General features: G+C 47.5%; 1 protein-coding gene across 2 annotated transcripts in view; it reads left to right on the top strand.

Moving 5' to 3' along the window:
- GALNT13 (polypeptide N-acetylgalactosaminyltransferase 13) overlaps nt 1-14,491 on the top strand; it is a 41,023-nt gene that overhangs the window by 11,505 nt on the left and 15,027 nt on the right. For both annotated transcript variants that reach the window (XM_058028421.1, XM_058028422.1), the window contains 4 exons: nt 3,032-3,198; nt 4,442-4,649; nt 5,869-6,039; nt 10,932-11,049. In XM_058028421.1, the coding sequence (XP_057884404.1) occupies nt 3,032-3,198; nt 4,442-4,649; nt 5,869-6,039; nt 10,932-11,049 (664 nt within the window). The remainder of the gene's footprint in view (nt 1-3,031; nt 3,199-4,441; nt 4,650-5,868; nt 6,040-10,931; nt 11,050-14,491) is intronic.

Here is a 14,491-nt window from a genome sequence, read left to right on the forward strand (position 1 = left end):
CCGTTACTGTATCTAAGCAGGACTGGCTCCCACTGCATCCCTGCCCTGGGACTGATGGTTTCATTCCAGCTGATCTGTGGAATCTCACACACAGAATTTCATTTCATTCCCTTTCCATCCTGGGTTTTCTGTCAGGGAATGCCCCTGGATTTCCAGGGTCCTGTTGGAAATGGCCAAGCTGGAGATTTCAATCAGAGCCAGCTCTAATTAGGAGCTATTGATAGACCTTAAACCCAGCTTAACTCACCAGGGAAATGCCTCATTTCATTCCCAAGGATTTTCTCCAGCGAGGGAAGAAATCCATCCTCAATCTTTTCTGGATGAGTGAGGCTGCAAGTGCTATTCCATGGACTGCTGGAGCATCCTAATTGGATTTTCTCCTGGAGATTGCAGCTGGAATTGGCTCCTGGGTGTGTTCAGTGCTTGGGAACATCCAGGGCTGAGCAGAAACATTGGGATTTCTGGAACAGCTGCCAGGGTTAAACATGGAGCTGGAGTTTTGTGGGGATTCTCCAAAGGAAAAAACATTGGGATGTGATCCTGGGTGCGGGAAAGGGCTTGGGGTGGAGCAGTGGCAATGGATGTGTGGGAAAACTCCCTTAAATTGGGAAAATCCTTCCCTCAGATCCATGTTTCAGGGCAGGAATTCTTGATTGGATTTTGAGGTGAGACCAAAATTTGTAATTCCTGAAATTCAGCTCTTAGGGGAGGGAAAACTGGTTTATTTTGGGATAGCCACCCCTGATGCATTTGCTCTCCACCAGGACCTGTTGGATTTGGGGTTTTTCCAGCTCTCAGTCATGGTGGATAAAAAATTCCTTCCTCAGAAGGTGGAGAGATCCTGGCACAGCTGTGGCTGCCCCTGGATCCCTGGCAGTGCCCAAGGCCAGGCTGGAGCAGCTGGGACAGTGGGAGATGTCCCTGCCCATTGCAGGACTGGGATTTCAGGTCCTTCCATCCCAGCCCATCCCTGATCCCATGGATGAGTGATGGCAATTCTGTCACTCCATGGAAAATCCCTGGAATGTTTTCCATGGGCATGGATGCCCTGGGATTGTTGCAGTTCTCCTTTATTCTGAGAACATGTGAACATTTCCCTTGCAGAAGCACAGTCCTTATTCTCCTCCCCATGTTTCCCACGTGGGCTGCAGCTGCCTTTGGAGCCGCCGTTTGCATGGGAGATATAATTGGAAAAGAGGAGCTGTCAGCTCCTTAATTAGTGTGAAAATCATGGAAAACAGATTTTCCTCCCTGGCAGCCTCGGAGGGGCCCCCAAGACATCCCTGGAGGGAGGAGAAAACAGATTTTATTTAAGGAAAATTGTTCCAAAGGGGATTTTTTATTTCCCTTTATTCCTGGTTTCAAGGGGCTTGGAATTGCAGGAAATGCTGGAGCAGTTTGGTTAAAATCCCAGATAAACTGAGGGTTATTTTGCAGGGATTTTTTTCCCCAAGGGTGAGTTTTCAGGCTGCCTTGGAAGGGCCCTCACCTCCTTCCCATGGTCTCTTCTCCCAAAGGGAATGCAGGGAATTTGGGATCCCACATTTCCCTCAGACCTCTGGAAATGGGGTTTGGGAGGGGGATTTGAAGGCTTTGGTGTGCATGGATTAACTTTGAAAATCCATGGCTATTTTCCATTTTAAAGGATGTGCAGGTGCTCCACATTGCTGATTTTCCCAGAAATACCCTAAACAATGGAATGGTGCTTGGTTCAGCTGGCAGGGTTTGGTCCTTGAGTGGGAACTTTGGGAAGACAGGCAGGATTTCAACACTCCTGGTGGATCAGTCCTGGGTCAGCTCTGCCTTTCCTTGGCAGCTCATCCCAGGCCATTCCAGTGTGCTCCAGACCTCCCTGGAGCCAGATCCACCCGGGAATGGCTGTACCTGGAATTCCTGATTAAACAGCTCAGGGCTGGAATCGGATCCCTGGGGTTGGAGCCTGGTCCTTGCTGGGAATGTCGGGAATGGGAGAGTGGGATGAGCCCCTTCTCCAGCTCGTGTCATGCTCAGAACAGCTGGAATGCCAGTCTCTGGGGCTTCAGTTTGTTCCTTAATTCATCCCATCAGCTTGAAATGTGGCAGGTTCCCCTTGGAGCAGAGCCATGGCTGCTTCCAGGCCCCTTTTCCATCCTGCCTCAGAGCCACTGGAATTCCAGTTTCTGGAGCTCCACTTTGCCTGTTTAATTTATTCCTATAATTTTGAACCACCTGGATGTGGAAGCTGCCCCTGGAAGAGGTGCAATGGCTGCTTCCAAGCCTCTTTTCCATCCTGCCTCAGAGCAGCTGGAATTCAAGTCTCTGGATCTCCACTTTGCCCATTTAATTCATTCCTATAATTTTGAACCACCTGATTGTGGTGGTGATTTTGAACCAGCTGATTGTGGAAGCTCCCCCTTGGAGCAGAGCCATGGCTGCTTCCAGACCCCTTTTCCATCCCATCTCAGAGCCACTGGAATTCCAGTTTCTGGAGCTCCACTTTGCCTGCTTAATTTATTCCTATACTTTTGAACCATCTGGATGTGGAAGCTGCAATGGCTGCTTCCAAGCCCCTTTTCCATCCTGCCTCAGAGCAGCTGGATTTCCAGTTTGTGGCTCTTCACTTTACCTCCTTAATTTATTCCTATCATTTTGAACCACCTGGATGTGGAACCTGCCCCTTGGAGCAGAGTCATGGCTGCTTCCAGGGCCCTTTTCTGCCTCAGAGCCACTGGGAAGAGAAGGAGGGAAAATAGGAGGGGAAAAAGAGGGAAAGGGTAAGAAAAGGGGGGAAAGGAGAGGAAAACAGAATAAAGGTAGAGGAAGGGGGAAAAGATGGGGGAAAGGGAGAACAAGAAAGAAAAAGGAAGAAGGGGAAAAGGAAAGTCTCTGGGATTTTGCCCCTGTAATTCCTTCCCCACCATTCCCTGGGAGTGGCAGCAGTGCCGTGGTGCCCCCCAAGCCCCTTTTCCATGCCAGGAAGGCACAGATCCCCTGCGGGCTGTCCCTGCTGTGGCCTGACCCCTTTCCCCGTTCGCTGGGTGTTTTTGGGCAGGTGCAAGAGCAAGGTGTACCCGGAGGAGCTGCCCAACACCAGCGTGGTGATCGTGTTCCACAACGAGGCGTGGAGCACGCTGCTCAGGACCATCCACAGCGTGCTGGAGCGCTCCCCGCCGCGCCTGCTGGCCGAGATCCTGCTGGTGGATGATGCCAGCGAGAGAGGTGGGGCTGCCGCTGCCCTCCCCATCCCACAGCCCATCCCCTCCTCCTGCCCCTCAGGGAGGGCTCACAGTGTGGCTCTCACCCGGCTCATCCTGGCAGCGGTGAATTCTAGAGGGGGGTGGAAATAATTCGTGGAATCCAGGATGGTTTGGCTTGGAGGAGACCTTTAAATCCAGCCCTTCACCGTGGCAGGGACACCTCACACCACCCTAGTTGTCCAGCCTGACCTTGGACACTGCCATAGCTGCTCTGGCAATCCCAGCCCAGCCAGGAATTCCCAATTCCCAATGTCCCATCCATCCCTGCCCTCTGGCACTGGGAGCCATTCCCTGGCTCCTGTCCCTCCATCCCTTGTCCCCAGTCCCTCTGCAGCTCTCCTGGAGCCCCTTCAGGCCCTGGATCAGATCCAGCTCAGTAAATTTGATATTCCTGGAAAGGTCAGTCCTTTCCTTTCTGTCTCTCCACCCTCCTCATTCCATGTTATTCCATTTCCTGAATATCCCCACTAAATAATGTCTATAGAATCCCAGAATGGTTTGGCTTGGAAGGGACCATCTCATTCTAACTCTGCCTTTATTGCTCCTCTTTGCGCTTAATTTCCTTCATTCTTCACTTTTTTTTTTGCCTTTTCATTTCTGTTTTGACCCCAGACTTTAAAAAGCAAACTCTGCCTGTGGAACTGGGACTCCCTGGGAAAGGAATCCCATCAAGTTCCTTAAATGGAACCAGTGGAATGACAAAAGATCCTGGAGCAGCCCAATGGGTATTGATGGCAAACTCAACCCTGCAGCCACTCCATCCTTCAGTTCTGCCCCATGGAGCATTAATTGAACCCTAATTACTCACTGGATTTCCCTGCTCATTAAGTGCCTTAATGATTCCCTGTGCCAGAAGGTGGAGGAGGATTTGAGCCAAGTAATTCCCATTTTTCCTAAAAGCATGCAAAGAGCTCCAATGGGGAAATCCATAAAAAAAAAATCCTTTTTTTTTTTTTTGATTGAACCATCAGCAAATTGTCCAAAGTGTCTTTGTTTTGTGGTTGCCGGTTCATTCCAAGGAACTGATTGTGCTTCGTTTAAAATTCCTGAGATATTATCCTGGAATCAGGGAATGCTTTGGCTTGGAAGGGACCTTAAAGCCCACTCCCACGAGATGCTCCAAGCAGGGAGGTTCTGTGACCACCCTGGAATAAAACCTCCCTAAAAAAATCCCATTTTCCTTCTGTTTTCCCCAATTTTGGCAGAGTTTCTGAAGGCCTCCCTGGAGAACTACGTGAAGAAGCTGGAGGTGCCTGTGAGGATCCTGCGGATGGAGCAGAGGTCGGGGCTGATCCGGGCCCGGCTCCGAGGGGCAGCAGCTGCCAAGGGCCAGGTGATCACGTTCCTGGATGCCCACTGCGAGTGCACCCTGGGCTGGCTGGAGCCCCTGCTGGCCAGGATCAAGGAGGACAGGTGAGGAGCTCCAGAGGCAGGGATCTGCTCCAGGCCCTTCCCTGGTGCTGAAAAATGGGAATTAAAAGGATTCACTGAGCTGGAATGAAGATAACGTTGAATATTTTTTGAATTTGCTGCTGATTGAATCAAAATCTCGTTCCTGAATAAATGTGGGAGCAGCTTTCCCAAGGTCTGGATCTCTCCCATTCAAAGGAAGCTTTCTCCCTGTTTTTACCAGGAACAAATTCTCTCTGACCCCTTGAACTCGTGGAAATTTGCACCCTTTTTATTCCTTCTCTTTTCTTCTTTTCCCTTTTTTTCACCCTTTTTCCCATCTTTTTTTTTTTCCTTCTCCCCTCTTTTCCTCCCCTTTTCCCTCCTTTTTTCCTTCTTCCCCTGCTTTTCCCCCTTTTTCCGCTTCCTTCTTTCCCTTCATTTCCCTCTTGCACTTGATTTTCTGCATTATTCTCCTTTTCCTTTTCCCCCTTTCCTCCCTTTGCCTTCTTTCCCTTCTTCCTCCCCTTTCCTCCCTTTCCCCTTCTTCCTTTTTCTTTCTTGTTCTCCCTTTGCCCCATTTTTTCCCCCTTCCCCTACCTTTATTCTGTTTTCCTCTCTTTTCCCCCCTTTTCTTACCCTTTCCCTCTTTTTCCCCTCCTATTTCCCCTCCTTCTCTTCCTTCTAACCCTTCCCCCTCTTTTCCCCTTCTTCCTCAGTTTATTCTCTCCTTTTTCTCTCCCTTCCCCCTCTTTTTCTCCCATTCCTCCCCCTTTCCCACCTTTTCCCTTCTCTTTTTCCCCTCCCATTTTCCCCCATTTTCCCTCTCTTTCCCCTTCTCCCTCATTTTATTGCCCCCTTTTTCTCCCCCCTTTTTTCCTCATTCTTTTCTCCCCTTTTTCCCCCTTCTTTTACTCCCATTCCTCCCCCTTCTCACCTTTTTCCTTCTCTTTTTCCCCTTCCTATTTTTCCTCATTCTTCCCCTCTTTTCCCCTTCTCCCCCTTTTTCCTCCCCCCTTTTTCCTCCCCCCTTTTCCCTTCTCTTTTTCTTTTCCTCCCATTCCTCCCCCTTCCCCACCTTTTTCCTTCTCTTTATCCTCTCCCATTTCCCCCCTTTCTTCCCGCTCTTTCCTCCCTCTTTTCCCTTTCTCCCTCATTTTATTCCCCTCTCTCTCTCCCTTTTCCCCCTTCCCTCCCTCCCTGCCCAAGCACCCCCATAAGCCCAAATTCCCATTTTCCCCAGGAAAACCGTGGTGTGCCCCATCATCGACGTGATCAGCGACGACACCTTCGAGTACATGGCGGGCTCGGACATGACCTACGGGGGCTTCAACTGGAAGCTGAATTTCCGCTGGTACCCCGTGCCCCAGAGGGAGATGGACCGCAGGAAAGGGGACAGGACCCTGCCCGTCAGGTCAGTGCTGCTCTTCCCCCAAAAACCCCCACAGATCCCAAAATCCCACCGCAGGATCACAGGCAGGGAGAGCCTGGCGTGTCCTTGCTGCTGCAACCTTGGGCCAACCCCATCCCATCCTCTTCCCAGTGAGTTCCAAAGGATTCCAAAGATTTGGAGAGTCCAAAGATTCCTGCCTGTTCAGCTCCCTCTGTTAATTTGCTGCAAACAGATTTTTAGTCCCATTTTTTCGGAATTTAAGGCAGATGTTCCAATGGATTTTTAGCATTATCGAACTTTGTACTCCAGTGATTTGCACTTAACCCCATCCCATCCTCTTCCAATGTTCAGGAATTCCCAAGATTTCTTCCTGTAGATTTCCCTTTGTTACTTTGCTGTTAATGGATTTTTATTCCTTTTTTTTATGGGGGGCTTTAAGGCAAATATTCCTAAGGATTTCTGAGCATTTTTGAGTTTTGAACCTCATTGATTTGCACTTAACCTGATCCCATCCCCTTCCACTTCCAAAGGTTCAGGAATTCCAAAGATTTCTGCCTGTTCAGTTTCCTCTCTTAATTTGCTGCAAATAGATCTTTATTCCCATTTTTTCAGAATTTAAGGCAGATATTCCAAAGGATTTCTGAGCATTTTTAAGCTTTGAACCCCAGTGATTTGCAGTTAACCTGATCCCGTCCTCTTCCAAATGTTCAGGAATTGCTCAGCTCCCTCTGTTAATTTGCTGTTAATGGATTTTTATTCCTGGTTTTTCAGAATTTGAGGCAGATATTCCAAAGGATTTCTGAGCATTTTTGACTTTTGAACCTCATTAATTTGCACTTCACTGCATCCCATCCTCTTCCCAATGTTCAGGAATTCCAAAGATTTCTCCTTGTTTAGCTCCAGTGTTCAGGAATTCCAAAGATTTCTGCCTGTTCAGCTCCCTCTGTTAATTTGCTGCAAATGCATTTTATTCCTGTTTTTTGGGATTTAAATGCCCATTTTTTTTTAGAATTTAGGGCAGATATTCTAAAGGATTTTTGAGCACTTTTGAGCTTTGAACCCCAGTGATTTGCACTTAAATTCCTGGTTTATAGCTTGGAAAATGGGATTGATAACAGAGCACCCTGGGGGAAAAATGATCCAAGAGCGTCTCCTGACCTCTTCCATTTAATTGCTGGAATCACAGAGTGGAACAAAACCTCTTCCAAAATTGCAAATGGAGCTGAAAAGGGAACAAATGGAATAAATTCCTGGCCATGGGATGTTTGCTGAGCTCCAACAGCTGCTGGGGCTTCCTGCAAAATTCCAAAAGAGACCAAAAAAGGGTTCCTGAGAGGATGGAATGGATTTAAATCTGGGAAAGGGGAAGAATTCCAAGCCTGCAGGTGGAGGGAGGGACAGCTCAGGGATCAATCCAGGCAAGGGAGGGATGCAATGGCAGGAAAAACTTTCCAAAATTGCTTTCAAAATTCCCATTTCTGTCCCTGATTGTCCTGGCAGGGCTGGAATATTGGGGAAGGGCAGATTTGGGGTTTATTTCCAGGATTTGGGGTTTATTCCCAGGAAAAGCCAGCAGGCCCTGGCTGTCAGAGCCAAGGGAATTGTTTTCCTCCTGATCCAAAATTTCCTTTCCAGGCCAGCAGCTCTTGATTAAAGCTCAGGTGTGCATGGAAATTGGGAAAATGAATTATCCTAACGAGCTGCAGGGCCTTGCTGAGCTCCATCCATCCATCCATCCATCCTTATTTCCTTGCCTTGAAATGGAGCTGGGCTCAAAATTAATCCCAGCTCACACACTGAATTGACTCTTAAAATTGATAAGGCAAAAAACCCCGGAGTTTTAAAATTCCTTTCCTTTTTTGTCTGGAGTTTTGGAGGATTCTCTGGATAAAATGGCAGTTGGGAAGCAAAGAGGGGCAGAGGGACAAATGTCACCTGTGCCACAGTTGTCACAAAGAGCTGAGGGTGAAGGGTTGGTGCTTTAGGCTGGATTAAGTCCAAAATCTCAGGTTTTAGTCCAGGAATTTCAGTCTTTGGTGTCAGAGAATCCCAAAATCACGGGCATTTCCAGGCTCAGCACAGCCCATTTTTGTGGATATTTCCATGCTTTTTCCTCAGTTTTTGAAGCTGAAGGCACTCCAGGCTGGGATTAGAAATACTAAAAATATGGATTGTGGTCCAGGGAATGTTTTGTATAAATTAGGGATCAAATCCTAGAAAAAATGCAAGATCAAAAAATAGAAAAAAAGCCAAGATTAAATATCAGGAATGTGTCAGGATCATGGAATTTCCTGAGCTGGAAGGGAAAGGACCATCAATCCAACCCCTGCCCCTGCAAGACATCCCAAAAATCCCCCCCTGTGCCTGAGAACATTTTCCAAATGCTCCTGGAACTCTGGATATTATAAATATATGACTTATTATCTTGATATTATATTAATATCTTGATTATGAATAATTAAACCCGGAGTTGATTGCAGTTAATTAACCCTGCCTGGGTGATGAGCAGCAGGGAGTGATGTTGATCCTGGTGGATCAGACAGACGCACAGAGGTCTGGTTTAGGGGATTTTGAGCTGCTGGAGCCCTGCCTGGGATGGGATTCCTTGGGAAAAGCAGGATGAGGTGATACCATGAGGAGCTCCAGGGCTGGAGTCCCTTTGCCATCCCTCTTCCTCTCCCATCATGAAATCCTGGGATGGGCTGTGGCTCGGCTGGGGTGCAGCAAACCCGGGATTGCTCCCGTGTTTTCTGAGCAGGAATGGGAATCCTGAGTCAATCACAGCAATTCCCAGGAGCTGTCAGGTGATTCCACAGGGAAAAGAGGCAGAACTGAGGAAAAAATTAATTATTGCAGTTTAAAAAACACTTTAATGCCTTTGACCTTCCCGATATTTTGATGGAGGGGATTTTCCAAGGAAAGCTCTGCAGGTCTGCTTGTGTCCCATTAAATTCACATCCCAGGGAGCAGTCCTGCCTGCTGCATTCCCTTATCCCTGGAGCTGGGCTGGGGGTCAGGGCAGGAGTCACTGAGTTTTCCAGGGTGAAACTCAGCACTGCCAGCTTTGTCAGGGAGGGATTTGGGAAGTGTTTGGTTTCAGAAAGCAAAGGACATTTGGGGTCCTTTGGAAGAATCCAGGTCTGTGTCCAGTTCAGTTTCATCCTTCTAAACTTGCTTAAGGCTCAGTCTGGGAAAAAATGGGGAATTTTGTGTCAAGCAAAGAGTGCCTCCATCCAGGGGAAGGAAGAAGGAGGAATGAGAATGTTGGGATTGGGATGGACCTTAAATCCCATCCCATTTCACCCAGGGACACCTCCCACTATCCCAGGGTGCTCCAGTCCCAGTGTCCAGCCTGGCCTTGGGCACTGCCAGGGATCCAGGGGCAGCCCCAGCTGCTCTGGCAATCCCAGCCCAGCCAGGAATTCCCAGTTCCCAGTGTCCCACCCATCCCTGCCCTCTGGCACTGGGAGCCATTCCCTGGCTCCTGTCCCTCCATGCCTTGTCCCCAGTCCCTCTCAGCTCTCCTGGAGCCCCTTCAGGCCCTGGAATGTGCTGGAAGCTCTGCCTGGAGCCTTCCCTGCTCCAGGGGAACATTCCCAGCTCTCCCAGCCTGGCTCCAGCCCTGCAGCAGCTCCAGAGCCTCCTCCCAAGGGTCACTGCCCCAAATCCCACAGGTTTGAGGCTGCTGGCACCTCAGCAGAGGGGCTGGGATGGGCTGAGCCCCCAAACCCCTTTGGCTGTGCTGGGACATCTCAGAGGAGAGCTGGGATTTGGGATTGAGGTGTTGGGATCTCAGAGCAGAGCTGGGATTTGGGATTGAGGTGTTGGGATCTCAGAGCAGAGCTGGGATTTGGGATTGAGGTGTTCCTCCCAGCAGCTGGGCTGGGCATTCCATGGCATTTCCATTTCCAGGGACATTCAGCCATCCCCTGGGGTTGCTTAGGTGTAAGGATCTTTAATCCTCTTGGCTGAGATTTTCCTGCTCCTTTGATGCCGTTTTGGGCTCCCTCTGAGGCAAAACCCAGCCGTGAAACTCCTCCCAAATCTATTCCCAATTGGATTTGAGCTGCTGCCCGCTCAGGAGGCCCAAATCCCACCCAATTTACCCTCACAGTTCCCCTGAAATAATCCATGGAAATGGGAGTGTGGCTGGGTCTGAGGTCCGTGGATTCTAGGGAAGAACAGGAAAATCCAGTCAGAATTTTCTTTATTTCTCCCTGGCGTGTGGCTGGGCCCAAGCTCCATGGATTTTGGGGAAAAGCAGGAAAAATCCATTCCAAATTTTCTTTATTGCTCCTTGGAGTGTAGCTGAGCCCAAGGCTTCATGGATTTTGGGGAAGAGCAGGGAAATCCAGTCAAAATTCTCTTTTCATAGCTCCTATTTGTTTTCCATAGAATTTCTGTGTGGTGAAATGTGCTGTAAATTCCACAGTGTCCTTCAAAAAGTCTTTTTTTTTTTTTTTTGTTCCCATTCAACTCCTCCCAAGCATTCCTGATTGGATTTGAGCTGCTGCTCACTCAGGAGGCCCAAATCCCACCCAATTTACCCTCACAATTCTCCTAAAATAATCCATGGAAATGGGAGCAACCCTGGAGTGTGGCTGGGCTGAGCTCTGTGGATTTTGGGGAAGAGCAGGGAAATCCAGTTTAAATTGTATTTATTTTTCTTTGGGGTGTGGCTGGGCCTGAGATCCATGGATTTTGGGGAAGAGCAGGAAAAATCCAGTTAAAACTCTCCTTTTCTAGTTGTTTTCTGTAGAATTCCTGTGTAGTGAAATGTGCTGTAAATTCCAGAGTGTCCTTTAAAAGGTCTTTTTGCTTTTTTTCTTTTCTCTTTCCTTTCTCCCTTTTTTTTTTTTTTTTCCTTTTCTTTTCTGTTTTCCTTTGTTTTTTCCTGTTTGTTTCCCACCCAGGACCCCAACTATGGCTGGTGGCCTGTTTTCTATTGACAGGAGCTACTTTGAAGAGATAGGAACTTACGATGCAGGAATGGATATCTGGGGTGGCGAGAATCTTGAAATGTCCTTTAGGGTAATTCCTGTTTTCTTCCTTTTCTTTTCCCCCCGCAGAAAATATCCCCCATTTGTGCTGTCATTTCTTCAGGGAGCTCCTGCTTTAGCTGGCCTGCAAGTCATGATTTGTCATTATTTAATAAATAATTAAAAGATGGAATTTTTAAAATTTGGGGGAACCGCATTGGGGTATTTTGGGATTTTTTTGCTGCATGGAATATTTTAGTATTGAGGGTTTTATCCCTCCAGAATTCCATATATTTTGCTCATTGCTTCGTGGAAGAAACGAGGTGCCCAGTGGAAATTTGATACGAATTTATGTCAAAAAATAAAATTAAAAATATATTTTAAGACGTTTTGGGAATGGTGACATCATGGACTTGCAAGTTCCAGCTGGAATTCTGGGTCTGGGCCAGGGAAATTCCTATCCTGCAGAAAATGCTGATGTTCCTGCTGGGGTAGGGGTGAGCCACACCTCAGGAAATGCATCCACTCACTGCCCTTGGGATGGAAAATGGGAAATTGAGGAATGGTCGGAAGGGATGGTGGGAATGGCTTTGGACTCCTGGGATGTGTCCCAGTTTCTGGATTTAGTGCTGGGAATGACCCCCAGGACCCCTCTGGTGCCCACAGCACACTCTGGCAATGCCTTTCCCCCCTTTTCCTGTCTGTTCCATTCAGCCAGGAATGTTTTCCCTGCCAGGGACCCCTTTGAGGTTTTTAGGGAACAGATTTTTCCAGGGAACACCAGCTGGGAATTTGAAAGCTTTCCCAGGCCATTCCTCTGAACGTTAATTGTTCCCTTTGCAGGAAAATCAAAGGGTTCAGTTCCTCCCCTGAGCCTGGATGCTTCCAATGAGGAGATTCCCACATTTTTTGCTGTTTTAAATCCTAAAATTCCTCCTGAGGTGTGCCAAGCCCCTTGTGCAGGAATGCTTTTCCTTGGTTTTCCGTGTTTTACAGGAGATCCCTGGAGCAGGGAGTGCCAGGCACTGTTAAAGCATTCCAAATGTGCCTTTCCACCCTAAACCAGTGAATAATGGGGTCAGGGGTAGGAGTAAATTGGGATCTTGCCATGGGAAAGCCAGGGAATCACCTGGTGCTGTTTATTGGGATTTATTAGAGCCTCTGGAAGGAAAACCAACTGAAAATCCGGGAATATTTTGTGTGACTTTATCAGGGACATCAAAGGGTTCAAATCCCAGCTGAGGGAACAAGTCCTTGTGAAAATGAGGGCCAGGAGAGCTGAAGGATCAGGGAGGTTCCTCCAGCTCCAGAGCTGCCTTTTCCAGTGGGATTTGGGAATATCTCCTGTCAGGAAAGCTCTAGGGGCAATTCCTGCTGTGGGCCAGGGCTGGCATTTGGGAATTTCTCCTGTCAGGAAAGCTCTGGGGGCAATTCCTGCTGTGGGACAGGGCTGGGATTGGAGTGAGGCACAGGAGTGTTCCTGTTCTTACACCCAGGATTTTATCACCAAAGGCTGGGAGGAGATATGGGACTGGTTCAGAATAATAAAAATAAATCCCAAAAATCTAAATCCCAAAAAATAAACCCTCCCCCACCCATATTTTGTGAATTCCTGAATCCTCATAAATGTTATCCAGTGCCTTTGCTTTCCCTGGATAGTGTCTGTCTCATCTACATCTCCAACATTATCCCTAAGAATCATTAAAAGGATTTGCAGCTTTTTTGCTCTCAGAGGCATTTCCAGGAGGAGCATCCATGGGGTATAATTTGATTATTTTGGGAAAATCCATGCTTTTTTCTTTTAGCTGCTTCTCGTTGCTGATGGATCTTTAATGACTCCTTTTAGGAATGTCTTTTAATTAGGGGGAAAATAATGACAATTCCTGGCAGGTATCTCTTACAGCTCCAGGGGTTTGCTTTAGTCAAGGAAAACCTGATTTATTCCTAAACTTTATTTTTATTTATGGAATTACTGAAATGTTTAGTTTTCTGTTAAATTCTCCAAGTGGTTTTATCCCGCTTGGAGAATGCCCTGAAAACTTGATGCTCTGAAAGGATTTCCTATGGGAATTAAAAATGATCTGTCCATCAGGAAAAAAAAAAATTCCTATGAGATTATTCCTTAGGATAATCCAGGCAGGGCTGGGAAGGAGAATGTGAGCTCTGGGTGGGGTAGGATGGGGTTTATTTGGGATTTCTGGCACTGCTGGAAGTACAGGGGGAAGGGGATTTCTCTGGATTTTCCTGCTGGAGCAGCCTGGAACAGTGGAAGTGTCCCTGGGTGGATGGGATAAATGGGATTTAATGCCCTTCCATCCCAAACCATTCCAGAATTCCCTGACTCCCTGGAGTCACCGCAGCAAGGGATGAATGCATCCCATGTGCTGTGAGGGGAGCAGATCCCTTAAACCCCACAATTCTTAGCCAGGATGGGAACCTTTGGGAAGCAATCATGTTCCCAGGGAGTGTCCCAGAAGGTTGGTTTGTTGGGATTTAAAAAAAAAAAAAATACTGAAAAATATTCCTTTTCCTAAGAAGAGGGTTCAGGTTCCCCCACGTCCCACCCCAGCTGGCACAGGGAGCAGATTGCTCCAAAAATGGGCTGGAAAAGTGTCCAGGAGCAGAGATTTTAAAAAATGGTGCAGTGGGAGGAATTCCCTGCCAGCTGGAATGGGAAACCAGCAGGGGAATGCTCGGATTTGGGATGGAGGGTGCCTCAAATTGTGTGTCTGGTTATTCCCAGATTGCTCCAAGAGCACATCCATGGTGAATATCTGGGATTTACTCCCAAATATTATATTTGTGTATATTTGGGGTTATTCCCAGATTTCTCCATGAACACATGCTTGGTGTATATTTGGGATTTATTCCACACTCTCAGGTTGCTCTGGGAATACATCCCTGGAGTTTATTGGGCGTTGTTCCTTGGAATTATTTGGAGTAATTCTATGGAATTATTTGGGACTATTCCATGAGCACATGCTAGGTGAATATTTGGGATTTATTCTCTGGGGTGTACTTGGGGTTATTCCATGGAATTATTTGGGGTTATTCCATGGAATTATTTGGGGCTATTCCATGAGCACATTCCTGGAGTTTATTTGAGGTTATTCCATGGAATTATTTGAGGTTATTCTGTGCTCCCAGGTTGCTCCATGAGCACATGCTGGGTGAATATTTGGGATTTATTCTCTGGGGTATATTTGGGGTTATTCCATGGAGTTCTTTGGGGTTATTCCTGCTCCCAGGTTGCTCCATGAGCATATACTAGGTGAATATTTGGGATTTATTCCCTGGGATTATTTAGGGTTATTCCATGGAGTTATTTGGGGTTATTCCATCGAGTTACTTGTGGTTATTCCATGCTCCCAGGCTGCTCCATGAGCACATACTAGGTGAATATTTGGGATGTATTCCCTGGGATTATTTAGGGTTATTCCATGAAGTAATGTGGAGTTATTTAATGCTCCCAGGTTGCTCCCTAGGCACATTCC

The sequence above is a fragment of the Melospiza georgiana genome, chromosome 7, assembly GCF_028018845.1.
Source record: "Melospiza georgiana isolate bMelGeo1 chromosome 7, bMelGeo1.pri, whole genome shotgun sequence".
NCBI lineage: Eukaryota > Metazoa > Chordata > Aves > Passeriformes > Passerellidae > Melospiza > Melospiza georgiana.